The sequence below is a fragment of the Bombus pascuorum genome, chromosome 5 (assembly GCF_905332965.1).
Source record: "Bombus pascuorum chromosome 5, iyBomPasc1.1, whole genome shotgun sequence".
Lineage (NCBI taxonomy): Eukaryota > Metazoa > Arthropoda > Insecta > Hymenoptera > Apidae > Bombus > Bombus pascuorum.
Window position 1 is genome coordinate 9,030,377 of NC_083492.1, and position 26,774 is coordinate 9,057,150.

The following is a 26,774-nucleotide window of genomic DNA, read 5'->3' on the forward strand; positions in this document are numbered from 1 at the left end:
GCTTATAATTGCAACTGTCTGTCAAGTATATTTGACTTTATGATTGTTCCTAGAGTTAACAAGCTCGAACGGTTCGAAAAATATGTCAACAGACGTTTAGACAATTCTACCATTCTATTCCTAGCGTCATTGAGAATTTTTATGGCTAGTTAAGTAAACTACTTGAAAGCAGATGTTGAATAATAGGACCAAGATTATTTTAATCTCCGAATGCCAATGTTAGTTGCTTGAAAAACGATCGTAGTTTGCATCAAAATTCTTAGTTTGAAATTGGGTAACAAACGAAATTTCGCTCCGTTCGTTTAAAGTTTTATTTTTGTTGAAGAATATTACAAAAACGTTACTTGATGAAATGTTAAGCGCTTATTAAAAAATATTCCAAAATTTATTCACACCTTTTTAACATTAACTTTACCTCCGATGTTAAAACTTCTCCCCAAAATTTTTCGGACAAAGAACAGTAAGTACATCCTATACGTGTATTACAAACTCTTTATCTCAACGATAGAATAAGATTAACAAGGCTCCTAACAAACCGCTTTATCCATTAAAAAGAAGTCACAAGAGAATAGGTTAAACTGTGACATGAAAGAAACTTGTAGAATCCAATAACATAAATTACAAGCACCGTTAATATTCGTCCAATAAAATACGTTTAAAAAAACTCGTAAAGGCAACTTAAAAGCGTCCTTGAATGGAAGATGACGATGTCAAAGCTCAAACAACGAGAGGACAAAGGAAGTTTCTTCATCGTGGCTCTTCGTGTCCCTTACTATTTAGCAGTTCACGCAACCTCTTCAAACATCCCGTGTACATACAAAACGAACATTCTTCACGACATCGTACACTAATCGTTTTCAATGTCATTCATCGGAGAGGAAGGGAAATTTCGATCGTCGAAAGGCTGGCATCCTTCCGTCCAACGAATTCACGAGGTCGCCGAGCGAGGACGAAGGGACAACGGGGCTTCGCTTTGTTTCCCGACCGACCCAGAAACCCGATTCTTCCTTCCTCTCAGTTCCCTTTTTTTCACTCTCTCTCTCTCTCTCTCTCCTCTCTCCTCTCTCCTCTCTCCTCTCTCCACTCTCCTCTCTCTTCTCTCCTCCCTCCTCCCTGCCGATCAACTATCGTAGGTGTGCGCACGAGTCGTTTCGCGGAGGCCTCGTTAGTGAAAGTTACCCGCGTTAGTGGGGGAGAAAGTGAAAGCCGTTTCCGGGATAAGTAGTCGCGGTCGCCGTTAAAATTATATCAACGAGGCGGACTGATATTAATGGCTACCCGATTACACGCGATTTGCCGTCATCTGTATCGCGTATTTACGACGAACTGATAATAACGCGGCCATTAATGTAGCATACCATCGCACCGTATCGCTATTTAACGATGTTGTTACGACCTAATAAAGTAAAATGATATTACATAGCGTGGTGTATATTTGTATAGAGTAATTCACGGAAATACTGGAATATTTATAGAAACCTTTTACGAATATGTTATGTGTGTTGTACGAAACATTTTAAGCACGAAGAGAATTTTCTTGTTTTTTTTTCTATTGGTTAAAAGAAAGATCAAGCTGCAAATGTAAGTAGAAATTACAAGACATTTATCGCAGACTTATATTTAATAAAAAAATAGAATATGTATAGAACGAATAAGCGTTAAATATGGCTTCACTGAATACTGAGATTTCTTATGTATTTAAGTAATCTATTATCGAAATACTTTTGTCATCTATGCGAAATATATACTTGCACTGAATAGCTTGTAATTCCTGTATGTATATTTTCAAACTTGTCTGAAACTTTTCCGACATAGTCATAACAGTCGAGTATCATTATAATGCTAATGAAACTTCAAGATGTTTTATGTAACACATAGAACATATGCATCATACATATATAGAAGTTTTTTATCGAACAAGTTAAATCTTTCATGAGCCAGAATAGTGATATTTAGAACTATGTTTTGAAGTGCTAACTATAATAATATCTCTCAGAATATGGATAGAAATATTACTATTAATATTGCTATTTATATGATCGACACGTGGAATCGCAATTGCTGATTATCAATTTAATGAACGACATACCTAATTAACCGAAGATAAATTATCGCTTAAAGTGATTCGTCCGCGCGAAAACTACGGTTACAATCATTAATACCTGTCTGCCCTTTCGACGTCTACTACCTTTTTCTCTCGTGTGATTACGTAAATTCATTTCAACGATACAACAGTCATTAAACAAGTTTACAGCCTGCAGTGTCACACTTTCTATCGTAATTGCTTCATCGAGTATCAGAAAGATTTATTGTCCCGCGATGCGGATATATTGTTTTCGAAATAGAACAAATCATGATAATCGAATCTCATTACAATGCTAATGAAATTTCAGAATGTTTCGTATAACATTCATAATACATTTGTAAAAGATATTTAAAAGTGGACGAATACTAGTGTGAGTCTGTATATATATTATACCATTATCATGTTAGTATTATATTAATCAATTAAGATCGTAGGGTAAAAATGGCATTAGGCGCGCTAATCAAAATTTTCTAAATATCAGAACCGTTGAACTTTATCGTAACTCTTTCATGGTGTGCTATATCTTTTAAATTACTTCGGACAGTACAGAGAAACACGCAGAGGAAACACGAGCTGACATTAATCAACATTTTTTAAATATCAACGCCACCGGATGTTCTCACAAATATCCCACGATAAATTTTCGAGATTACCTCGACCCGTACATGGAAAGAAAAAGTACGACGAAAGTAGGAAGAAACATTAACTTTATCCTGTTAATAACGTTAGAATTATGTAATTAATAGATAAATAAGTTATAGAGTTAGAATGTTATTCTGTTTCCTTGGATAATCAATTCATACTCACTAAATTTCCTAGATAACTTAGAAAAATAAAATAATCTAAATGCTTGAAAGAATTCGAGGCTCGAATTTGAGCCGATGTTCCAGAACAGAAATTGTCTCAATGTTTTTAATAAATCATTTCATGGCCGAACGTTATTAGATCACAACGCACGAAATGAAATTACAGGGTTCTCTTATCTACCTAATATCTAGCGAAACATTAAGATATAATTTCTATCAAATGTAACACATCAAAAAAAAGAATTAAAAGAAACTCAAATAGTAACAACTGCGTAAATCAGAGCCGTGAAAGCTTAAATTGTCGAATACAAACAGACCAAAAAGGGAAGTAACACGATGGAAGAGTGGCCGATTGCGAAATCTGGCAAACGAAACACGGCGTGTAAAAGTAAGAAGGAAAAAGGCGTTCCGTTTTTTCCTTTCTGTATCGATTCCCCCCTTTCACAAAGTGCGAACACACGAAGAGAGCGCGGCGTGGTCCTCGATCTCGAAAAGGGAAAAGGAACTCGGAAAGTGGAACACGGCCAATGGCCCGATGACCTCCTGACACACATTTTACCGCTCAACGAAAGTGAAAAGAATCGACCGTTTTACGATCCGTTGGTCGGATTTATGACTGCGGTACCTGACGAACTGTATTTCTTCCAATTACGTCGATGCCTTCCTCCGGCCAGCATAAAATGGCCAATTTTTCTGCTCGTGGCAAACACACCTTCGAAATACGATTATTGTATGAGCAAATCACAGACCCTTCGAATTTCGTTTCACTTTTTCGCTGGTGACGATCAATATATTTTCACGTTGGCGTTTATGACGCCCTCGTGGGTGATATACGTTATTGGATATGCATAGTGATTCATAAATCTGTTTAAACGAGGCTAATGTGTTCATTCAGACAGACGCGGTACAGCTGTCGGGAAAATTTGTATATATGGTAATTATATGACTGGAGTAAGTGACATGTGTGTTACATTATGTGTACGAATATGTTCGGGTAGATGAAAATGAATTATATTTATATTCGTAGATGTTTAAATTGTATTGTGTTAGGTTGGGGTTAGCTGTGTTGTAGGTTGTTCACTCCTCGATACCGTTTTTTTTTTTTTAGTTTATTTTGGTTTTTTTACAATTTGTCCTGAAGGACATTTGGTAAAGTGTTATATCTTATTGGTAAAAAACATAAAAGATATAACTTAGAAAAAACGAAGTTGGCACCCCGCTGGGGGTAGCCATCCACATGCTATATTTATTTTTATTTTATTTTTTTTTTTTTATTACCAATGAGATATAACACTTTACCAAATGTCCATAAAGACAAATTGTAAAAAAGCCAAAATAAAATTAAAAAAAAAAAAGGTTGTTCACTCCTCGATACCGTTTTTTTTTTTTTTTTTTTTAGTTTATTTTGGTTTTTTTACAATTTGTCCTGAAGAATATTTGGCAGCTTCGTTTTCCTTTTTTTTTTCTAAGTTATATCTTTTATGTAAATTCTTCCAAGTAAAAAGAAAAAAAGTATTCTTATAAGATCTGTCGTATAAACACTTATCACTGAAATCTTTAGATTATGTAACTCGAATCATTCCTGGAAGTCATTGCGTGTAAATTCGAAGAAGGATTCTGTGATATTTTTATACTACCGCAAGCATCTTATTACATTTATAGAGCGTATAGAGCGTAACAGATATTTCGATAGGTATATACCTTTTCAAGATAATTGTCTCTATATTTAGTTTTATCATTATCAACTTTCTACGATAGGATCAAAATATCTCTAAATGATCAAAAGTCTCAATATGTCATTTACCACGATTATAACAGTTACTTAGGAAAACACGAACTTTATCAAGCATCGATGAAGAATATAATTAAAAGTCCAAAAATTAAGTAATCTAGCCTAGACCTAACATACATCGTCGGAAATCTATAACTCAAATTTATAACTCAACGATATCGAGATCATAAAAGATATAATCTAGCAAACACGAAGATGGCAACCCGCTGAGGGTAGCCACCCACATGCTATATTTATTTTTATTTTATTTTTTTTTTCACCAATTAGATATAACACTTTACCAAATGTCCATAAGGACAAATTGTAAAAACCAAAATAAAATAAAAAAAAAAAAAACTTGAAAGAATTTTACAATCAATTCTCATTGAGAATTATAAGTAAATTACTCTGGCGAGGTACTATAACGTGAATAATAAATGTTTATCGTATGTTTGATTTTAGCTGAATCTAATGTATTTTATAAGAATACGAACGAACCTTGACTTGTACAATACTTTAAATTACCGTAGTACCAAGGAAGGAACATCCTTAAGGGCTAACAATGTAGGGAAGAGTTCTGGTATTCGTAAATGCACGCCGATAGTTATGTCGATAGTACAAAATAAATGATAGAACAAAAGCAAGAGAACGGTTCTGAAGATTTTGGATCCAAAAGTTTCCTAAGAACATGAGTCGGAATGTAAATCGTTCACAGCGTGCATCGATCCGAGATTTAGGCATGAAACCGCAAAAGTTCATCGAGCGTTCCATGCGGTGAAAACTCGGTTTCGAGGAGTTGCCCTTGGTACCTTATGACTTTCGTAAACATCTGTAGAAAGTCTCGCTTTCTCTAAGATAAAGATGATCCTTGACGAATCAACGAGATTGCCTTGGTTAACCTTCGCCTCGACCAAGGATGCACAAATAGTAAAGCAGTCGTTATAAAGCTGGTTGAAGGTAAACGAAAAGAACGAAATAAGAAAATCTCCTTATGCCGACCTTTAGAGGCAATTACTTGGTTTTTAGGAGTTCCTTGCAAAAACGAAAAAGCAATTCGTACTCCTAATCAACCTCTTTTCCAAATGGCACATTTTGTCTTAACTAAGATACGATTTAATCCTGATAGAGACAATTGGATATTTGGATACTCATTTCTACATTTCTTTTACCCATTTCTACATTTTTTTTTCTATTTCCTATTGAAAATATCATAAAACTGCTTCGCATTCTTATCGTTTGAGTATTTCAAAATTTATGTAAAATATTTAGACGCTAGTACTGTGACCACGTGTATGTATATATATTACTTTTATACTTTTAGTTATCAAAAATTAAAGTTACTGAATTTTCCTCTAAACGTACCCCAAACCACCATAGTCGCTATCAACGTATTACAACTTCAAACTGACTTATATACTTGTTGAATAAGGGTTGAATGCTTTATATGGCGATCGAGCGGAATCGTAGAACAAACTGGAAGAACAATTTTAGAATTGATGACAGTCCTTGGTCAACAAAGAACAGCCACGGTATTGGGCTTGGATTACCCTAGCCCTGCTTATCGTCCCGATATCCTTGGCTCCGTTTTTAGCCTGAAATCGCGGGCATAGGTGCACTTTGGCCTCTGTTTTACACACACGTGCTCACATGTTAAAGCCAGTATATCAACCACTTGAGTAAACGAGCACGTAACTTCGTTGCTCTAACAATAACCGCAGTGGCGCGCACACGGAAATCGAACCTGCTTTGGTAACTGGAATGGCACAACACGCTTCTTCGCCCACTCTACGCATCACGATCCTATTTTAAACAGCGCGAGAATGATGAATTTGCCATAAGCAAAATTATACCAACAACAAGTCGTATTATTTTCATTATATTTTTAATGGATATTCTTTGTAAATTATATTCCTTTAATTTTGATACTTCAACGAATTCCTCGTTCACAGCTTTCCATAAAAACTTCGGGTATACCGAATGGTACCAGAAGTGGTCAGATTTCAAAGCAACGATCGAATTTCTTGGAATCACTCTTAATAATAGACATCTTGAATAGCCTTATATACTTTTGATGTATTTAGACCGAATGGCGACTGTTCATTCAGAATGCCGACTATTTCCGAAGCAGAAGCTTGTATATGTCCTGACACAACACGGACACGAAATTTGCTCGTGACGTGGTGGTAGTCACGGTTATTAATAACAACTAAATAACAGGTTGACCTTCGTCGATACGTCTCGATGTATTTTAACATCAGAACGGGAAACGTGTTCGTGAAACAGGCGCCATCGTGAACTCCAGGATTCGCGTACCATTGAACGTGGTCCAAAATCCTTCGTTACCAGCGAATGATCGCGTGTATCTCATCAGTCACTTTGTCATTGTCATCGTTGCGAAGTGACGGCAGTAAAGCGATCGTGCGACACGAACCTGAGGCCATCGAGTATTTTACGAGGCATTGTTCGACAGAAAGATCGCACCAGTCGTATAGCAGTGCGCATTAGAGCTCCCAGACGGTTTAAGAGCACTTTAGGGCCATGGTTTTTATTCACAGGTAAATTCGAAGGCCTCGGATGCTTTTTACGACGATCCTGTGTCCGTAAATCTCGTATACGATTTCAAAGGGCAGAATAAAAGAATCGCCGTTCTGAAGGATGTTGGAGAATATATCTGAAATGATATTAGGCGGTAGGAATGACGACGATATGATTTCAAAGAGATATAGGGCTATTTTTGTGTTTGCTTGTATAAGTTCGAATGTTTACAAAATGTGGTAATCTAAGCTCTCCTGGATAATACGATACACCAAATAATTATACAAGTTACAGATTGTAATTTGTCTCTTGTCAATTAATAATAAAATTGATATTATTAACGTTAGTTCTAGTAATACAACTAATATTACGTGCTGAGTGGTATCTCTGGTATCTGTTACGAGTGATATCGCTGATCACTAATATAGAAATTAGTAACTAGTTAAAAGTTTATAATTATAGTTACGTTTACGAATGTCAAATTGTCAACAAAATGTATTAGTATTTATAACTTGTAATAATTCACTAAATATTAATTCAATTGTTTGTAAGAGCACCCGATCATCTTTTTTTCAAATGATCTAGAAAGTCTAAGGAAAGAATCGCACGATCCCGAAACTTTGTAATACATTCGATGTAACAAAGAGACGGTTCAAGGTTTCCCTTTGGCGTGTCTAAAGAAAAAATGTATATTTTTGCGACGATGTGTTTCTTTGCGAAAACAGACGAAAAGAATACGGAGCAACAGAGGTCGCAAATCATGCCAACTTACTCTTCGACCCCTGAAAATCCATTACGATATTTCAGGGCCGAATATTTAAGGGTATGCGAAGCGTAAGGCGTAACGGTCCACAAGGAGACGTAAATTTCGAAGAGTCAAAAGAACAGGACGCGTTGTTTCCTCAGTTTCAGGTATAGTCGATTATGAGAGAAAAGTTGAGATTGTAAATATTTGACAAAAGGCCCCCGCTGCTTTACGATGCTTTGAAAAGCTGTATACTTCAACAAGGTGTTAATAACCAAACGAAATTACAAATTATCTCCTAATAATAGCCTGTTTAACGGTCCTAGCTAAATCGCAGTAGATTTTACAAACATATCATGTTACTTAAATTTGCAATCTCAACGAAGTCACGTCTATTAAAGAGACGTAAGTACATACGTTCAAAGAAGACTCGGTCACCATATTATAGTTACAAATGAAGAAACGAATTTTATTTTTATAAGACTTCGACTACTAATGTACTCCTCGACGATCTATTTTCTGTTTCGCAATTTACCTCTTTATAGGCATCATGCGATGTATAAGGTGACAAAATTTTATAAGCGCCGGTTCTGTCGCGTGCTTCTCAATTTAAACAATCCTGAAAATCTAGTTTTTTTTTTTTATTTTATTTTGGTTATTTTACAATTTGTCCTTATGGACATTTGGTAAAGTGTTATATCTTGTTGGTGAAGAAAAAATAAATATAGCATGTGGACGGCTACCCCCAGCGGGGTGCCAGCTTCGTTTTTTCTAAGTTATATCTTTTATGAGATCTATTGGGTGTTTCCTTTTTAGTCTTCTTGCGATATTTGTTGTGTTGCACGTTTCAGCTGCCAGCTGTCCTGGAAATCTAGTATCTTCGAAATTCAAAAACAAATGATTTCCTTGCCATCACGAGCTAATACAAATAGACGATATACAATGGTTCATGATCGTAGATTTAGATACTTATCATAGAAAATTTTGATGAACGTATTATGTACGTTGCATGTAACTTTCTCATATTCAAACTACTTGATATATTCAGAAAACATTTCTATAGGTGTTCAAATACTTTTGCGACGCACTGTATAGCTTCTCTACGTGTTGCCTGGTTGTCTGCTTTATCTTTTACCATGTAGGTAGTTCCCAACGAAGGTCGAGTGCCGTCCACCATTCAACAACCGATCTTTCCGTCTTCTTCTACTTTCCGGATTCCGTCTCTCTATCCTGTTTCTCCCTCCTCTCTATTTGCAGTTCGCGGAGCATGCTTGGAACAACAATCGAATGCGGAAAAATTCTTGACAAGGACGCGGATGTCAAGGACACTTAACACACACATCGCTATCGCACCTGACTTACACTTTACAATGGGCCATTACCGCAGGCTGATCATTAAAGATAGGCTTTTCAGTTGACGCCAGTCTACCTCTTACCAACGAGATCATTCTGAATGTACGATTGAACTTTTCACATTCTTACGATCGTCGTCTAAAACGGCTGACGACTATTATTCGTTATCTTTCCTTTGTTACCCGATCACACAAGCTAAGATTGTACGCTCAAATTACATTTTATGTTAATGTCGAAAACGGAATTTCCAGCGGTAACCAGAATAAAACCCACGAAAAGAGGAAAAACCAATGGGTTTAATGCAATTGCTGTGTTACTAGAATATTACTCCATTATCCTCGATACCCTGATTCTTCCTAATCACGCTGTTATTTAATTTGAGATTCGTCAGATTCGTAATCTATACATTTATAATTGGTAATAATCATAAGCATGAAATCTCCAGTTGCACTCCAGTCCGTTTAGGAGGCAGAATTTAGTTTCTAAATGAGCCCAACGATTTATAAAATTAATTGTACATATGATCTTTTGATTAATTCATACATCGGAAAATACAATACGTAATAAATATACACGCATACTACTACATACTACGTATATTAATGAAATGTTAGGTCAAACACTAATGTTCATGATGATTGCGAAGAGCGATTATTATACTTACCTGAATTTTGCAGGAAGCTCCACTTTTTCCGTCGTCGTGATCGTGATTTTCCATCGTGAATCCTCACTTCTACGGTCCTGGCCTTGACGTGTCTCGATACGACGTACATGAGCTTACACAGACGTACACTATATGCACACAGCTGCATACAGGTCACGAGGACGTGACGTCTAGTTGAAGCACGTACGCGCGTCAACAAAAATTAATCATAACGCAATGTAGAAACTGCTCCAAATTTCGGCTACCTCGATGAATCACCTGTAATTAAACATAGCTAAGTATATCAGAGAAAATCATACACTTTAAACATTTTTTTTTTTTATTTTATTTTGGTTTTTTACAATTTGTCCTTATGGACATTTGGTAAAGTGTTATATCTTATTGGTGAAGAAAAAAAAATAAAATAAAAATAAATATAGCATGTGGGTGGCTACCCCCAGCGGGGTGCCAGCTTCGTTTTTTTCTAAGTTATATCTTTTATGACTTTAAACATTTTATAAGGAAAACACATAAATATTGATAAAATGTATAAATTAACGAGAAACTGATGGCTATAAGAAATATTTATCATGATCTTATATGATCGTACATTAATTTTAATTATTTGTTTAGGAATGATATATTAAAATCGAATAAGTGATTCATATTCATAGATATCGTTGTTTGAACTAATAATGATAGTCTTGTTACGAGATTAGAAAAATCCTTATTATCTCGTATGTATCTTAGAAACAAAATAGTCTAGAGATAAAGAACTTTTCCAGAAGATTTTGCTGTAAATTTTGTTGAAAGTTTGTACCATAATATGAATAAGTACGTGTATACAAGAAGAAGGTAATAAAGAGTGAAACTACAGCCGATGTCATTTGAGAGATTGTATCGCGGCGTTCAATCGTTCAGATTGCTCGAGAATTTTGTAGGCAAAGAAAGAAGTTTTAGCTTGCAATCTCGGAAATTACTTCGACTTTTGAAACATCGTTTTATCACTCTCCACTGATGCATATTCTCGAGGCTATCACGATCTATTAATTCTTATTAGTATTACAACATATGTATTAATTGATATTATATCATTCTAATTGATGTATGTAATTGATAGTGTAATAGAATTTAATCTCCTCTTTCTTGTAAAACAAAAGTGGACAAACTTTTATTACAGAATTTAACTTCTTTGGATTTCTGAAATCTCTGTTGATAGAAGTTATATTTTGTAACAGAGAGAACCAACTTTTCTTGTAGTAGCTAATTTCTTAAGACTTTTGAAACAATGTCAAAGCGTAATTCTTCAGTATTATGACAATTACAATCAACGACATAGTCGCAAACAGCTATCATCAATCGTTCTACGTATTCCAACCGAATGACAGAATAATTTATTCTTACGAAATGAAATTGTAAATTCCATGTAAACCCTGTTAATGACAAACCGGTTCGATATCGTCCCATGGCATCGCGAATGTACTCCCCGACAACATAACGAAAATGTGCGTGTGATTCACGCGAATCATGAGTCCATATGCGAGTAGATGCATTAAATGGTAGAACGTATGAGAAGAAACGTACACGTGCGAATACTCCACGTGTATGCAAGTATAAACACACAGACCCAGTCTTGGGATTTCGGGTCGATAGCCGTGACGTCAGTGAATCAAACGAAAGAGAGTAGGAGAGAGGAAAACGGCGCGCGTTGATAGAGAGATAAGAGAGTGGAGAAAAATAGAAAAGTTGTTTATAGAAAACCAGAGAGAAGGAGAGAGAGAGAAAGAGAGATATAGCGAAAAAGAACAGGACAGGGTAGTTAAAGAGGAAAAAGAGAGAGAGAGAGAGAGAGAAACGAAGAGGCGAATGAAGTTCAAGGTTGACGCGCTTGAATGCACGTCCCACGCGGAAAATAGGAAAAGAGAGCGAATGTATTTCCCAACTCCGAGGAGAAACGTGAATCGGATGGTAGACAAGCGGTACGATTGTCGGTAGAGAAATCTGCGAACAAACTTTGCCTCCTGTGAAACCAACCATGATTGATCAACCACTGTGGCTATTTTAATGGAAAGCCACTCGCGGAGCTTCCATTCACTTGCGGAATCGTAATCCGTTGAAAATGAAACGTGTCGGTTTTGTTAGATAGAAAACTCCTTGAAATCACTTTGATAAAAATCGAGAAAAAACGAGTCGATAGGCAAATTTATGAAAGAAATGAAATTTCATTGATTCCCATTAGCAATAAGGGAGCCATTATTAATGACATAAAATTGTATTATCATAATAGGATTATGAAGTTATGAATGTTGCAACATTTCCTATGTAGCTACGGGAAATAACAAAAATTTTGTAATTTTAATTCGACGTTCAAATGATTCCATAGAATCGTTAATTGTTATTACGTGTCGATGGTGACATCAGCAACAATGTCGCACTATATGAACATCTATAACGAAGCACGTGTTAGATGATAAAATTCGAGGAAGTTATAAACAAGAATATTTTCTCATTTGGTTCGCTTCTTTCCAGAAAATCGCGTGTTTGGTGGGTGTTTCATAATGAGACGTCCTAGTGACATTATTACGAGGCGATAATACTCGTGACAAAGCGCAATAACAACGTGGATAACTTGCGGCGCATTGCATCCTTTTGTATACATCACAAATGGATACGTGCAAAATATAAAAATTTTATATTATGGCATATAATCATAAAAAAGATAGAAATTGGTAAAATGGTTCAAATGCTAACTACAAGAATCTGAAGATCGAATGTCACAAGAAAATGGGATTTACACAATAAAAGATTCTATTTGTCTATAAGTAAAATTTAACTCGAATCTAAACAGTTAATGAATGTACGTTCAATGCTTCTCATCGATCGTGATGATTAATAATAACAACGTATCACAATAGATGATTTTATTAATTTAGCAAGCTAAAAGACTGAAATTGTATCCATAATATACAGGGACTCTACTTGTTCAAGGTAATCGACATCAAACAGTCTACAGCTACTACGTATTATTGTTCTTTCAGGTATGATGCAACTACATGAATCGCAATCAACCGCGAGAGCGCGTTTAAAAAGCGGTGCCAGAATTTTAATCGGCTCGTAATTTCGCTGTTAATTTCGTAATCGGGAAGATATCTGAAATGCGCGCGATAAATTGACACAGGCGCGCAAGAACGTCGGATTACATGTGAAAAACAACGCGAGCGAAAAACAAACAGGCCTTTAAAAAAAAAAATGGACAAAATGAAGAAAAAAGAAGAGAGGAGCTATCTTTTAATAAAATATCTGCAAATAAGAAGAAGCAACGTCGAAGTTAAGAAGGTCGGGTCACAACGTACGAACGTTTCATCGGATTACGAAAACAGTCCAGTTTTCCCCACGCGATTAAAGGTTTTCGCAGAACTAATAGCATCGACGGCGACACGATACGCGATATCTTTCAAACATTCCGGAAGACCAAGGAAGCCGCAGGCCCGCTCAGGAGTGTAATCCTGAAAGGGGAATTGGACCAGATCCTTGTTCCATTGGCCTAGCAAACTCCAACTGGATCTCGAGTTTGTTGTCTCGACTCTCCACTGTACTCAGACCGTAATCGTATTTGGGTTAGCATGCCCGGACGTGACCTGGACGTGGTAACCTTGAACTTTCCGCCCCCGGACGAGCCAACATCAACTCCCAAACCCTGTTCCATCACGAGAAAAGGATGGGTACCGGTAATACATTCCAAGAAGAGAAGAAAATAACCAGAAATCTAAGGACATGAAAGAGAATTTACTTTTAGTTCGCTCCACTAGGCCTTCTCTCGTCTTACTTCTTATAGCTCGTAAAACTGAATCTTCAAAAGAGAACTTCCTGGTACGACTAAATATTCGTTTGCTTTAATATTTTGTATCCTGCAATATATATATATGAATTTCATCTTTAACTCTAAACACAGAGAAAATATTGATAGATTTCTGATTTTACTAACATGTGGAGGAATATTTATCATTTAATAAGAACACGTTTGAAGCTACTCAAAGTTAAATTAAAAATTGATCATGATCTAATTGGCTGGTAATAGAGTATAAATATCACCTACTGAAATTGTTTCAAGAATGTAAACTTCTTTTAGTACTGAAAAAGTTTATGTAGCATTTCTTGTTCTGAAGTTAGATGCAGAATTTATTTCACTAATTAGAGTTGTTGATACGCAACTTGTACTCTTGAACATAGAAATTCGCTTATTCTTGTTAATGTATAGGACAAATTAATTGTCTATTGAGGATAATGGGTCAAATAAAGCCACCTTTTATTAGGGAATCTTTCATCCTTAAACAGTAATCCGTCCTTGACTCAACTTTCAACGAGCACAACGTGTAAGATCCCATTAATAACGCTAATTAACACTAATCGAGTTGGAACCTAGTGATTTGGTACAAAGAACTACTTGAGCGGCTAAAATGATTCGATATAAGAGTGTTACGTTCTAAATTATTCGTTCTAGCTAAACATTTACAAAACTATTTTTCATATTCAACCAAATTTAGATGATTTACATAACCTATAAGCAAATATTGTATTCGTTCAATCATAATTGAACTCTTGTTTACCTTTAACGTATAAAGTTCTTCTTTTGAATGTTTTAATTCAAGGTAAAATCATTTGTATGCATAAAAATAACGTTCATCTCTACGTTGTATATTTTCATAGCGTATTAGGTGGATCTTCCTGAGATCAACTTTTTCCAAGCCTTGGGGCGAATAAGACAGTCATGGACGACCTCGGGCAAGTGTTGGCTCCCAGCTACGTATAACGGGTTGCCCGTGACCGGGGAGAACCTTGGCCATGGATGTACGCCGGGTGTAGTGACGCAGGCGTCGCGACGCGCGCGTTTATTTCTTTCATGATTGCTTTTTCCTACAATTTAAAAAAAATAGGAAACATAGACAATTCAAACTGCTAAATTTTTCAAAGCAACGCGTTTCTTTATAAATTTTTTGATTTTCTGATTTTTATAATTTCAATTTGGAAATTTTATTCTATTGAAATATCCTGCTCATAACGCATTTGGAAAAATATATATTAAATATGCTTCTTTCGAAAAATATATTCCAATATATTTTCTATAAGATAAAAGAACTAGAGCAATACTCCGTTTCTTATCGATAAGAGATTTACGCAAGTTCACATTCGAGCACCATATACATTGCAGAATGTATTCTATAACGTAGATATAAGTAGGTTACATCAGAAAACAGATGGTAGCATGCTCAAGACTAATATTACCCAGAGGTGGAAGTAGTTCCCACTTCACGAGAAAACTCGTAAAAGCTTGATATGTACTTTGTCACCCTACATTATAGGTAGAAACCTACCACAAACATTTAGATCCCTTTCCTTATGTTCTTTTATGTGACAAAAAGTTGATACAATATTTAGCTTTTCATATTCTGGGATCACCACATGGAGTACTATTTAATTAAATATAAAAAAAGATAAATACAATAAAACATTAATTTATTCATTATTCATTTATTTCTGTGTCCTAATGAGTTGTGACATTTTTTGCGTTAATCAGTAATCAATAACTCTTAGCGATTCTAATTAGAACTTTAATCTCATGTCACAATGTAAAAAATGTTCTAGGCGTAATAGGCGTTAATAGTACAGCTTACCCTGGAAAAATCATCGGCGGCTTTGCATCAGTCTCAACCGGCTACATACGACTAGCGATGGGATCGAAATTCTCGTGATCTTGTACCAAATTCAAGTTCTGCAAAGTTAATTAGAGCAAATACAATACAAATTTCAAAATAACTTTACTCAGCGTGAGCAAACTTAACATTAATTTTTTATATATTTGTTTTATTACGAATTTGATTTGTCGTTAGAAATATATACATCTTATTACGCTATCATACTATACATAAATACATTAGTAATAATCAATCGATATTTGAATATTTTAATTAACAAATTCATTCATAACCTATATAACAACTTAATAGCGTCATTCGTAAAAAGTCCCAAAATCATAAAATATACATACATGTACAATACAGATTCATAATTTGTCCAATTATCGAATTCAAACCAATATTCTAAAAGTATTTAATGATATATATATTAATTATATAGTCTAAAAATTGCATTTCGGTTCGTGTCCATCGCTACTTATAACGGTTTGCCCGTGACCAGCAAAGACCTTGGCAATGACTTGCGCGACACGCTGCGACGCACGACAAGCCGGCTGGCGGCGCGCATGCGCTGATTGCGCGCGCATCTCGCTCGATGCATATCCCGGAGGTCGCATATCCCGTGCACACCGACGATAGCAACCTTGACCTTATACCTCGGCCCGCTGGCCAACGAGGTCCATCCACTCTTGATCGGTTGAAGGTCACCAACACCGTGGCTAGGAAGCCGGGACGAGAAGAGGCAGGCAAGCTGATGGTAACGGCGGCGGAGAGTAAGAGAGGACCTAGCAAAATCCAGCCGCTCGATCTCCCTCGAGGACGCGTTAACGATTCTCAATTATGTACCGCGCGTCACCTCTTGTCTCACTGCATCTACCCTTACCATCGTAACTTTTCTCTTTTTTCCCCTATATCTCGGTCTCACTATGTACGTCTGTCCAATTCGTTCCGGTTCATATACTTATGCTCGCAATTTTTACTTTTACTATCAATCACCCCATTTCCATTTTCGTTCAGCGTTTTACTCATTCGATTTTTGGTTTTGTGGTCTAAGGTTACATGTAGAAATAACAAGAAAAGTTGCAACAGGAATTCCAATATATCATTTACCTTTTCAAAGGGACGAATATGTAAACGATATTACTGCTATATAGGAAGTTTCAGATTCCTGCCACTTGAAACCACAATCAAGTGATCTGATTGTATTTTATTGTAACAGATTTGTACTATAAATAACTAAAGCATCTGTAGGTTGATTTTTAATATTTCTTTATACATAGTTAGATAATCTTTGCATTTAGATATTAGGCAATTTTAGGTTTTAAGGCTTGAGACGATGTATATGGTAGTAAAAAGTAAAAACTTTTATATTAACCAAAATAATCATAATGATCTATCAGCTTTAATGTGAGCATAATTTGCAGAATATTTACTTTATTTTCAAAATTAGAACAGGTAAACAAATAAAACTTAATCATTAATCAAGCTTATTTAATTAAATGCCAAAATAAATAAGAATAGAGCAATAAACTGAATGAGATTCCTATCTGATACATTTAATGAATTCACTTCTTTTATGAATTTTGTGAATTGACAATATAGAAGAGAAAATGAAGTGTTCGATTACAAAGTCTTAAGGCTTATATCTAGTGTTACACACAGTGAAAATGAAATGCTTGTCTCGCAAATGATCCTCATACAGATTAGAGACGGTGGAAAGTCGAGGTCGCCCTTGACGTAAGCGCCAACCGCGTAAAGATACACAGACACACCGACAATCTTTCATAAAAGAGCCTAAGCCAGGAAACTTGACCTGATCGAGTAACATACGTCAATTGGTCATTGTTTATACTACTGAAAAAAGAGTAAATACCAGTACCAAAAACAACATTTTATCGACACTTAATATTTCTAAAAATCGAACACGTTCCTTGTCATAATTATCATGATAAGCGATGAAACATTATTCGCCGATAGTGTTGTTGAAAAACACGTTTCAGTAAACATGTTTCTCATTCGTTACACTATAGCCTATTTTTCAATTGTAGGTATTTCTGGTACAATTTCTATTCATAATTTTAACTCGAATTTTCGAAATTTACTAAGTTCAACTTATACATTCAATGTTATCAAATGATTCAATTAAAAAAGTCGATAACCTAACCGTAATTAGAATATTGTTTCGTAATATATGTACGTGAACAATTTTTCTTATACATAAATAATTTACTTAACCTCTATTAACATGGAGATGCAACGAAGAGTTACAAGAATTTAGCAATTGGAATAAGACTTTTGATAATATACATTTGATAATATACGAAGTGAAACGCATATATATTCCATGATAAAGACATACTTACTGGTGATTTAAAAATCGAAAGTTAGAAACAGTTCTTCTAAAAGTCATCAACGTTGGCGCCAGTACATCTTTAAGATTTACGAGCATCGTCACAGTGCCTACAAGTGTTTGGCGCCGAATGCAAGCTTGGCTCGCGCTAGGCAAATTAGAACAAGTGGATATTACCACGCCCGAGATATATCGGTGCGTCCTTGAAAATTAAACTGATTACGACTTTCTAAAATTGTCTTCGAGGAAGTAACGAATATAAGCAGAAATCAACAAATGCAAAAGCAGCTATCACAATTGTAATTCATATTAAACGTACCTCTGCTCTAATATCGTAGATCATAAACGTGTTTTAATAAAATCCCAATGTCACAATTTCTTCGAAAAAGAAAATACGTTCCCACGATAAACGTTTTAATATAAATGATTAACTTTTATAAGTACATAATATTTAATGGTTTCTCTATCTCTTAAAATATTCATGGAAATGGAAATCGGATTTTGTTAGCAATAATATTTTGAAATGCTTTAAAAGTTATATTTTTCAATAGGTATAATAAAATCATATATGTAAAACCTTTTAGAGAAACATAGAAACATGTAATTACAATCTATTTACTTCCAATGTATTCGCTATGTACCAAAGATACTGAATTTCATCGTATTATGAAATTTATGTGTTACTAAGCTTGGCCTTGACATCGACCGCTGCAACGGGTCGCCTCTGCGTAGTTATATCATCGTTAATATTTCCTCAATTTCCTGGCAATTAAGACAAATTATTAAATAATAAAACACTTTCTAACAATACCAACAACACAGCAAATAGAGAAAAAATAGAGAACAATCGTAGTAGTAAATCATACTGCATGTATGTACATGTATGTATATTTCTAGAAACTAACACCAATGATGAAGCCGGAAGGCGATGATGCGATTTTTGGCGGCGAGCCAAAAAAAGTCTCATCGACGCCACTTTCATTGCAACAACGTCGACGTAAAACGATCTTTCTAAATGCCATCGGCCTTGTCCTTGACATCGACCGCAGCGTCCCGACGCTACGCAGCCACGATTGCATCAGAATGTTCGATGCACGGAATACACCCAGGAAGGGTGCCGTTAGCAGTGGAAATATAGAGAAGGGGAAATGTAATACCATGTTGATCATAGCGGGAGTCTTTACGCAGCTGGACAGGTGAGTAATGGAATTTATCTATATCATTTAGCCTCGTGCTGCATCACTTTATAAATCATATTAGGCATCATTTTTCTTTCATCTCAGAATAAATGTCTGCGTTTATATTATCTTCTTTTTCTTTTATTCTTTTGAAAAGAATTCTAAATGTATTTCCTAAATATTGATAAATTTATTTATAAAATTTTTTCACAATTTACGAACCTTAGTTATTTACTTAACTTTGCAGATGTGTCAATAAATGTAAATATACAATATATGTACAAAAATGGTTGTGTAAACTATATACGCAATTTGTATTTATGTACAAAATGCACTATTTACATTGTTACAAAAATATTGCAAGGTAATATCTGTTTTTCGGTGTTCTGTCATACTGTTGTAAAAAGTTTAGGAATACGAGAAAATTAGAGATAATAAATTTATATAATCATTTTGTATCGTACATAAAATAAATTATTTTGTTTTTCTTTTCTTCTGAACTTTAAACTTCTTTTGAGATGGTTTTCCACGCAATGACTTTCCACGTCCCTTAGTTTTTTCTTTTGCTTTCGCCGCACGTAAATCTTTCTTCATTCTCGGATCAACCAATTTATAACGTCCTTTAATACCAGGTGGTCTTGCCGCTTTCTTCTGTGCCATATGTTTTTTCGTCACTACGTAAGTAACATTCTTCCTCGGCTCTTTATGGGCTTTCTTGTATAATCTACAAAAGGAATAATAACCATATACGATACAGAAATACAAATTGAATTGGTATTATCATCAAAAACTTGTACTTACGCTTGAACTTGTTTCGCTTTCTCTCTATCGCTAATATCAGCGTTATCCATTATTGTTTCCGCTTTTTTCTTTGCTTGTTTTAATTTACGTAACGCTCTTCGCTTCTTCCTTGACTTTGCGTCTATTACTTTTTTGATTGGTCTAACATTTAAGTCCTCAACACGTTTTTTATATTCATCAACAAGTTCCTTAGGTACTGGCATCACATTCTTCATGTGTTTTTCTTCATCTTGTACAAACCAATCTGGTAATTTTTCATCATTAAATGCATATCTATTCCAAGCTGAATCGACTAAATCCCTCCGAGTTTTTTTACTTTGAACTAATAGTGATCCTAATGCTAAATCTTCTTCTGATAAACGTTTTTTTTTCTTTGATTTTGCACCTATATATTATATATATAATTACATTATGTTCTATATTTACTACATAAAGCTATTCTACATTCGTGTAATATACTTACTAGTCGCCTGAAGATTATCTTTGCCGCTAATTTTATCTTTTTTAGATTTTGTAGTTGAAACCATTTTATCAACATCATAATCAGAGTCTGTATCATCACTATCATAGTCGTCATTGTCCTCGTCATTGTCCTCGTCATTGTCCTCGTCATTGTCCTCGTCATCTCCTTGTTTCTTTTTTTTTATATTCTTAGATCTTTTTACTTTATTTTCTTTATCACTATCAATAGAACCGTCTTGTCCTATTATACGACCCCCTTTCTTTTTATATTCCTCGACCATTTTATCCAATTCAAAATCTTCATCCTTTTCAACTTCTAAGTTTTTAAATATATCCTTCTCAAACCATAATTCTGCTTTGTGAATTCTTTTAGTTTTCTTGTCCCTATGATCTAAATCAGTTAATAAAGGATTCTCTGCATCTTCATCAATATTTTTTCTCTTTTTTGAAACTTTCTTTGTGTCGTCGTCGTCAGATTCATTTAAACCTAAAATTCATTTGTGTAAAAATATTACGAGCTTTTACAAATATAAAAAGAAATTATATAAACAATAAATACCTAAGCCTGACTTATTGCTGTCTAAATCATCACTTGAAGCATCACTTGAAGCATCACCCGAATCCTCTGGTTCACTATCTTCTGTTTTATAGTATAAGTCTGAGCTATCTAAATGTCCCTCATCCTTATTATACCTAACACTTTTTGGTTTTCTTTGTTCTGCATCTGAATCTACATCACTTTCTGCTACTCGATCAGGATCCTGATCTATTATATTTTCTAACTGTTGATGTGTCCTAATGTCTTTTAAACTAAACATATTATCTCCTTCTAATATAGGACCTTCATTTCCTTTATGAATCATTTTTAGATTCAATCGTTCATTTAATTTTTGTCTTTCTTTGTTAGCTTTCTTCCTTTTCCGTTTAAGCCCTCTAGCTTCTTCTTTTTTAAGCTCTTCTATTTGTTTTCTAATTTCTTCATCTTCCAAATCTTCCAGCTCTTCTTGACTCATAGGTGGTGCTTTCGTTGCTTCATCAGGCAAATTTTGTTTATTTTCATCTGGTTCTTTCTCTTTTAAAGATTCCTTTACTACTTTCCACCAATTAATTAAATTTCGTAAATCCTTTTTTCCTAATACTTTAATATCTTTACAACATTCTTTAATTTCCTTGGTCGTCTTCTCGTGACTTGCTATTGTTTCATCATCGAAAACAATTTCAGAAGCATTCTGCAATGCATCCACAGCATTTTCATGTGCTATAAAGTCTTTAACAGATAGCTTATGATATAAAGTATAATCATTTTCTGGGTAACCTTCCACTTTATCTTTTTTTTTTGTAGGATTACATATATTTAATTTATTTTTGGGCTCAATTTCTAATTCTGAGAAAACATATTTTGGATCTAAAAATTTAGGATCTAACTTATCTGGTGCAATATAATACTGACAAACAACAAAAATTTCAGCAGATTCTGCACGTGATGCTTTTGGTTTAGTTGCATGCACCTTAAATAAAACATAGAAATTCAATGTTAACATAATGAAAATTATATTTCTATGATAAAAATATTATACATACCTTTCTGAATAATTGCTTTAACACCCAAATTAGTGCATTATAATCTTTTGAACGAAAAACTTTAGTTACAAACCAACCACCAGGTCGTAAGAAATGTGTTGCCATTTTAAGAGCAGCTAGAGTTAAGACGATTTGTTGATATGCATCATGGAGCCAGTTTTTACCAACATTTGGTGCTCCATCATGAAGTACAACATCAGCTTTCCAAGTTTTCAATTCACGTGATATTGATACACGGCATTTGTCTGTTGTTATATCCCCAATTAAACTAATACATCCTGGAATGGGCTTTATGGGAAACAAGTCTACACCTATTACTACAGAAGATACTGGCATATTTTCTCGAGCGATTTGCATCCACCCTCCAGGAGCTGCACACAAATCTATGCATACTCTGGATTTTTGTAAAAACTCAAATTTTCGATTCATCTGAATTAATTTAAAAGCAGCACGTGATCTATAACCTATAAAACATAACCTATTAAAAGAGCTACTTATAAATAATATATAATGAAATAAAACTTTAAAAGTAAATCACATTCAACATTAAATATTTCACATCAAATCATTTATTGAATAAAGAAAGAGCTTAATTTTTTAAACCGTTATGTCATTTATAAAACAATATTATTTTTAAATATTTACCAGTTTCTTTTGCTAATTGGTAGAATTTATCCTTCCTCTGCTTTCCAATTTTTCTTTTTTTACCACCCATTTTGAATTGTAATAAACTGTTGTACTTTTTATAGAAAAATTACTTTAATTCAAAGCTCGTAGCTTATTTACGTACGAACGAACTGAAACGGAAACGTACTGTAACGTGTCGTACTACAGCGCTAGATGCCACCACACGCGAAAAATTTAGGAGTAAGGATACACAAAAAGAAATAAATCTCTATAGTCTGTTTAACGAGATGAGGCAATTGTCACATAAAATTCGTAAAGTAGCGAAGTTAAAATAATTGTTCAAATCACGGCCAAGACAAATCCAAGACTACTCTCGTAGTCGGATCTTGCAGCTCTTTTATGTTGGCCATGTGCAAACGTCAGGTTAAAGCCTAACGTTTCACTGTTAGGTAGTGGAATAACATGGATTTGGGTATGGTCATTGTCACACAATAAACATAAACAAGGATTGTAACACGTTTATGTTTATTGCCCCACCACGTTGGATAGACTATAGATAATAGTATATTTTCAAGAAAAACAAGCTGTTTAAAATTGAGAAAGAGAATCAACTGTATGATCTGAATCATCTGTACAAACACCACTAATTTATATAATATTAATATATTTAGTAATTTCATTTAATTACAATGATGCACTATGATATACTGAATTTTCTTCCATATTAATAACTCTTTTTAATGTATTTTTTCTTACAATTATAATCTTTGTTTTGTATACATTTTAATCAAAGTTATATAGAATTTACAGATGGTTTTACAAAAAGTGCGAAATGGCATAGAAAGAATGAATTGAAGGATAAAACTAATTACTTCCATAATTTCTTGATGGACATATTTTTTTCTGAATCTTTCTGCATAACTTTTGCTACAGCCATTTCAAAATCTTCTTGAGTAACATGAACACGACGTTCTCTGAGAGCATACATACCGGCTTCTGTGCATACACCCTGAAAACAAATAAATAAATAGATAATTTTAACAATAAAAATATATCTTAGCGTACTGTAAAACGTTATATTAATTACCTTCACTTCAGCGCCTGATGCACCAGGCATAAGTTCGGCAATTTTCCTTAAATTTATACCACGTGTTAAATTCATTTTTCTCGAATGAATTTTTAAAATATCAAGTCGCGCTTCTTCATTTGGAGGTGGAAATTCAATTTTACGATCTATACGTCCCGGTCTTAATAACGCTGGATCCAATATATCAATTCTGTTTGTAGCCATAATGACTTTTATATTTTTTGTTGCTTCAAAACCATCTAATTGATTGAGTAACTCAAGCATGGTCCGTTGAACCTAAGTATCAAAAGTTGATAAAAAACGTTCATTATTAAGCTAAAATTTTTAAATCTAATGCTATTATATCCGTACGCTATCCCTCGTTGTCTGGCCTTCAAAGGCCCACGTACTGTTATTCAGACCCTCAATAAACCTAAGGATCCACTATAAACTTCAGCTCTTCAACTTATTCGTTTTAACAGTAATTTTATTAACTTGAAGGAATCTCTAATCATGTATGTGTTTTCGGTTTATAGATGGTCCTTGGAATAATCCTTAGGTTTATTATGCGTTCTTACAAATTACGAAGAAAGCGGATATTTACTTAAAAGTAAAAGCGGGCTTTTGTCATGAACAATGTCAACCACGTTGGTAGATGGCATCCTCCACCTATTCTCATTCATTAACATTGGTTATAAACAATGGGCATCGCGAATTATTACCCTCACTTTCCTAACGAAAAGTGTGCGCAACGAATCCGCTTTCTTCGTACAAAAAATACACCCACACCGAGTTTTCCTTAGTGACAACATCGTCACTGCGACTGGTCGATAAAACAAATGCGTAAAACTTACTTCACTATCTCCTCCAGAACCAGATTCAATGCGAGAACTTCCAATTGAATCTATTTCATCCATGAATATTATAGATGGTGCATGTTCTCTTGCCATTACGAACAATTCACGAACCATTCGTGAACCTTCACCAATAAACTTTTGTACCAATTCAGAACCAGATACACGAATGAAAGTACATTCAGTATGATGGGCAACTGCTCTTGCTAATAATGTTTTGCCTGTACCTAAAAATAAATTGCAAATTTATCAATAATATAATTAAGTTTAACACGTTCGTCGCCACGTCGCACATATCTATGTGATGGATATACTCCCGTGGGGGCCCCATCACCGAAGTATGGTGACGTACTTCTTGTTCGAGTTAATTACATATACGATATTATATGTAGGATATACAACATAAAAATATTAAAAACACATTATACCATACTTTTTATTAATTTATATTCTGGATAATATATTATATTATTCTATATCGCATGGTATTTGTTAAAACATTCCAAACATATTTGGGGTGATTTTGGGCACTTCGAACAATAGTTATAAACTCCATCATCACTACTCTCCTCACTTTCAAATATATTTTCATGTTGTTTACTGAACATTTTGAGGATGAAAAAATCACCGATGTACGTCTCACAAGTATGCTTCTCGACTAAATGAAAGATCTGAGGTATCTGCCATAAGATCCCTCGGAATACTCTAGCTGGAAAGCTTATCGCTTTCTCCGTTTCAGAAATAAATAATCTTTTCTTTACAATGAATCGAAGGCGATAAACAATGAATTCCTGCTTGTCGCTCTATTTACATTCTGCATACCAGTGGTCGCATTTGGGCCTCGCAGGAAACTTAGCCGAATCACGCTGGGCGACAAACATGTTAATTAAAAGGAAAAAGATAGATTTTAAAAATTAGCTTCTTTATTACTTACCTGGTGGTCCATACAAGAGTACACCTTTAGGTTGAGCAATCCCAAGAGCATCAAATAATTCAGGATGTTTAACAGGCAACTCAATAACTTCTTTGATTTCTTTAATTTGTTTATCTAAACCTCCTACCATCTCATATGTAGAATCTGGTACTTTTTCCACCATCATAAGAGAAACAAGTGGGTCAACTTTGTTTGGTAAAATTTTATGTAATGTATAACTTTCATTGCGTAACGCAACTCTTGAATTTGGAGTTACATCATTAATATCAATATTCTTATCTATATCTACTACAAACTTCCCTTCAGGATGTACTTTAACCAAAACTTTCTTCTTGTCCATTGGTTTAACTACTTCTCCAACATATGATCCTTGTTCTTGGAGAAGCTGCAATTCTTCGCGTAACATACGTACTACAAAAGAACACCAATTTTAATCGCAAAATGCATCAAACACAAATAAAAGTTAGTTAAAAAGATGAAAACATAATTGAATAATATACCTTTGGCATTGAGTTCGTTACGTTGTGCTTGTAACCTCCTTAAATTTTGACTTTTTTCAGCTACAATTAATTGAAGTTCTTCAATTTTAGTAATGTAATACGGTTTAAAACCTTCCCCCTTAATAAATTTCTCATCTATTTCCATCTACAATATAAGGATAAAAACTAGCTATAATAGTTGTAAAATTATGCATGTTGCTTAGATTCGATCAATTACCCTATTTGTGAGCGTCATTGTTGCACTCACTATTTATAATCAATTACTAATTATAATTGATCTTATATGGCCATTTACTTATAAAAATAAGCAAGAAAGAAAGTTTAGAACTTGACACTTCTATGTAATATTACAAGAATTGCTTGTCATTGATACCCACTGTACGGATCACGTAGTACCGCGTACGGATACTCAATGTTACGAATCAATTGCTTCCTGTAGCTGTAACATTATTGAGAATCAGTTTCATATCGATTGATACATTTCGTATTGATACGTTTAAACAGATTTTTAAATTAAATTAATAAATTAAATTCCTTATATATCATTTATTAAAACAAATTATTAAACGTTTAACAAAATAAATCGATTACATTCGCTCATTGTAAATTATCCTTTACGACTATGATTTCATAAAATTATATTTATTTTGATTTTCATATATACATTTTCCTTCATTTTAGTTTTAGTTAGTGTAAAATAATTATTTTTTTATATTTTATTATAATTTCAATTTAGTTTCTTATTTATTTATCAAACTCACAAATAATTTTCCAGAGTAATATTACTGA

At 34.3% G+C, this 26,774-nt stretch overlaps 4 protein-coding genes and 1 long non-coding RNA gene across 6 annotated transcripts in view; 2 read left to right on the forward strand and 3 right to left on the reverse strand.

Annotated features, from left to right (window-relative positions):
- The window catches only part of LOC132907269 (uncharacterized), a 241,955-nt gene extending 224,722 nt beyond the window's left edge, over positions 1 to 17,233 (reverse strand). Inside the window, exons 1-4 of one of the 2 annotated variants that reach the window (XR_009658132.1) lie at positions 15,986 to 17,233; positions 15,612 to 15,709; positions 14,547 to 14,853; positions 9,961 to 10,218 (exon numbers count right to left, since the gene is read on the reverse strand). This is a non-coding gene — a long non-coding RNA (uncharacterized LOC132907269). Of the gene's footprint in view, positions 1 to 9,956; positions 10,219 to 14,546; positions 14,854 to 15,611; positions 15,710 to 15,985 lie in introns of both variants that reach the window. The other variant, XR_009658131.1, reaches the window with a different exon arrangement.
- Positions 1 to 26,774, forward strand: part of LOC132907266 (large ribosomal subunit protein eL32) — a 258,415-nt gene that overhangs the window by 205,135 nt on the left and 26,506 nt on the right. The gene's annotated exons all lie outside the window — the stretch shown is intronic.
- LOC132907265 (uncharacterized) lies at positions 18,854 to 19,538 on the forward strand. Its single transcript, XM_060960199.1, has 2 exons — positions 18,854 to 19,178; positions 19,408 to 19,538. Exons 1-2 carry the CDS (start codon positions 18,892 to 18,894, stop codon positions 19,526 to 19,528), a joined length of 408 nt encoding a protein of 135 aa, XP_060816182.1. The 5' UTR covers positions 18,854 to 18,891; the 3' UTR covers positions 19,529 to 19,538.
- LOC132907242 (pre-rRNA 2'-O-ribose RNA methyltransferase FTSJ3) lies at positions 19,436 to 22,854 on the reverse strand. The gene is made up of 6 exons (XM_060960141.1): positions 22,650 to 22,854; positions 22,005 to 22,468; positions 20,983 to 21,931; positions 20,425 to 20,910; positions 19,962 to 20,346; positions 19,436 to 19,884 (listed from the first exon to the last, which is right to left on the reverse strand). Exons 1-6 carry the CDS (start codon positions 22,717 to 22,719, stop codon positions 19,635 to 19,637), a joined length of 2,604 nt encoding a protein of 867 aa, XP_060816124.1. The 5' UTR covers positions 22,720 to 22,854; the 3' UTR covers positions 19,436 to 19,634.
- LOC132907255 (26S proteasome regulatory subunit 8) lies at positions 23,275 to 26,411 on the reverse strand. Its single transcript, XM_060960177.1, has 6 exons — positions 26,203 to 26,411; positions 25,986 to 26,130; positions 25,486 to 25,896; positions 24,552 to 24,778; positions 23,719 to 23,994; positions 23,275 to 23,640 (listed from the first exon to the last, which is right to left on the reverse strand). The coding sequence occupies exons 1-6, from the start codon at positions 26,218 to 26,220 to the stop codon at positions 23,500 to 23,502; spliced, it is 1,218 nt and encodes a 405-aa protein (XP_060816160.1). The 5' UTR covers positions 26,221 to 26,411; the 3' UTR covers positions 23,275 to 23,499.

Bases quoted from the DNA above. Each gene is read 5' to 3' on its own strand.
- LOC132907255 (XM_060960177.1), bottom strand. The intron at 25,897-25,985 runs GTATATTATTCA...GTTCTTTTGTAG, and splicing joins TAACGAACTCAATGCCAAAG to TACGTATGTTACGCGAAGAA. The intron at 23,995-24,551 runs GTAAGTTTTACG...TTTGATACTTAG, and splicing joins GTTCTGGAGGAGATAGTGAA to GTTCAACGGACCATGCTTGA.
- LOC132907242 (XM_060960141.1), bottom strand. From the start codon at position 22,719: ATGGGTGGTAAAAAAAGAAAAATTGGAAAGCAGAGGAAGGATAAATTC. The intron at 22,469-22,649 runs GTAAATATTTAA...TATGTTTTATAG, and splicing joins CCAATTAGCAAAAGAAACTG to GTTATAGATCACGTGCTGCT. The intron at 20,347-20,424 runs GTAAGTATATTA...TATAATATATAG, and splicing joins AGATAATCTTCAGGCGACTA to GTGCAAAATCAAAGAAAAAA.
- LOC132907265 (XM_060960199.1), top strand. From the start codon at position 18,892: ATGATGAAGCCGGAAGGCGATGATGCGATTTTTGGCGGCGAGCCAAAA. The intron at 19,179-19,407 runs GTGAGTAATGGA...TTAACTTTGCAG, and splicing joins GTCTTTACGCAGCTGGACAG to ATGTGTCAATAAATGTAAAT.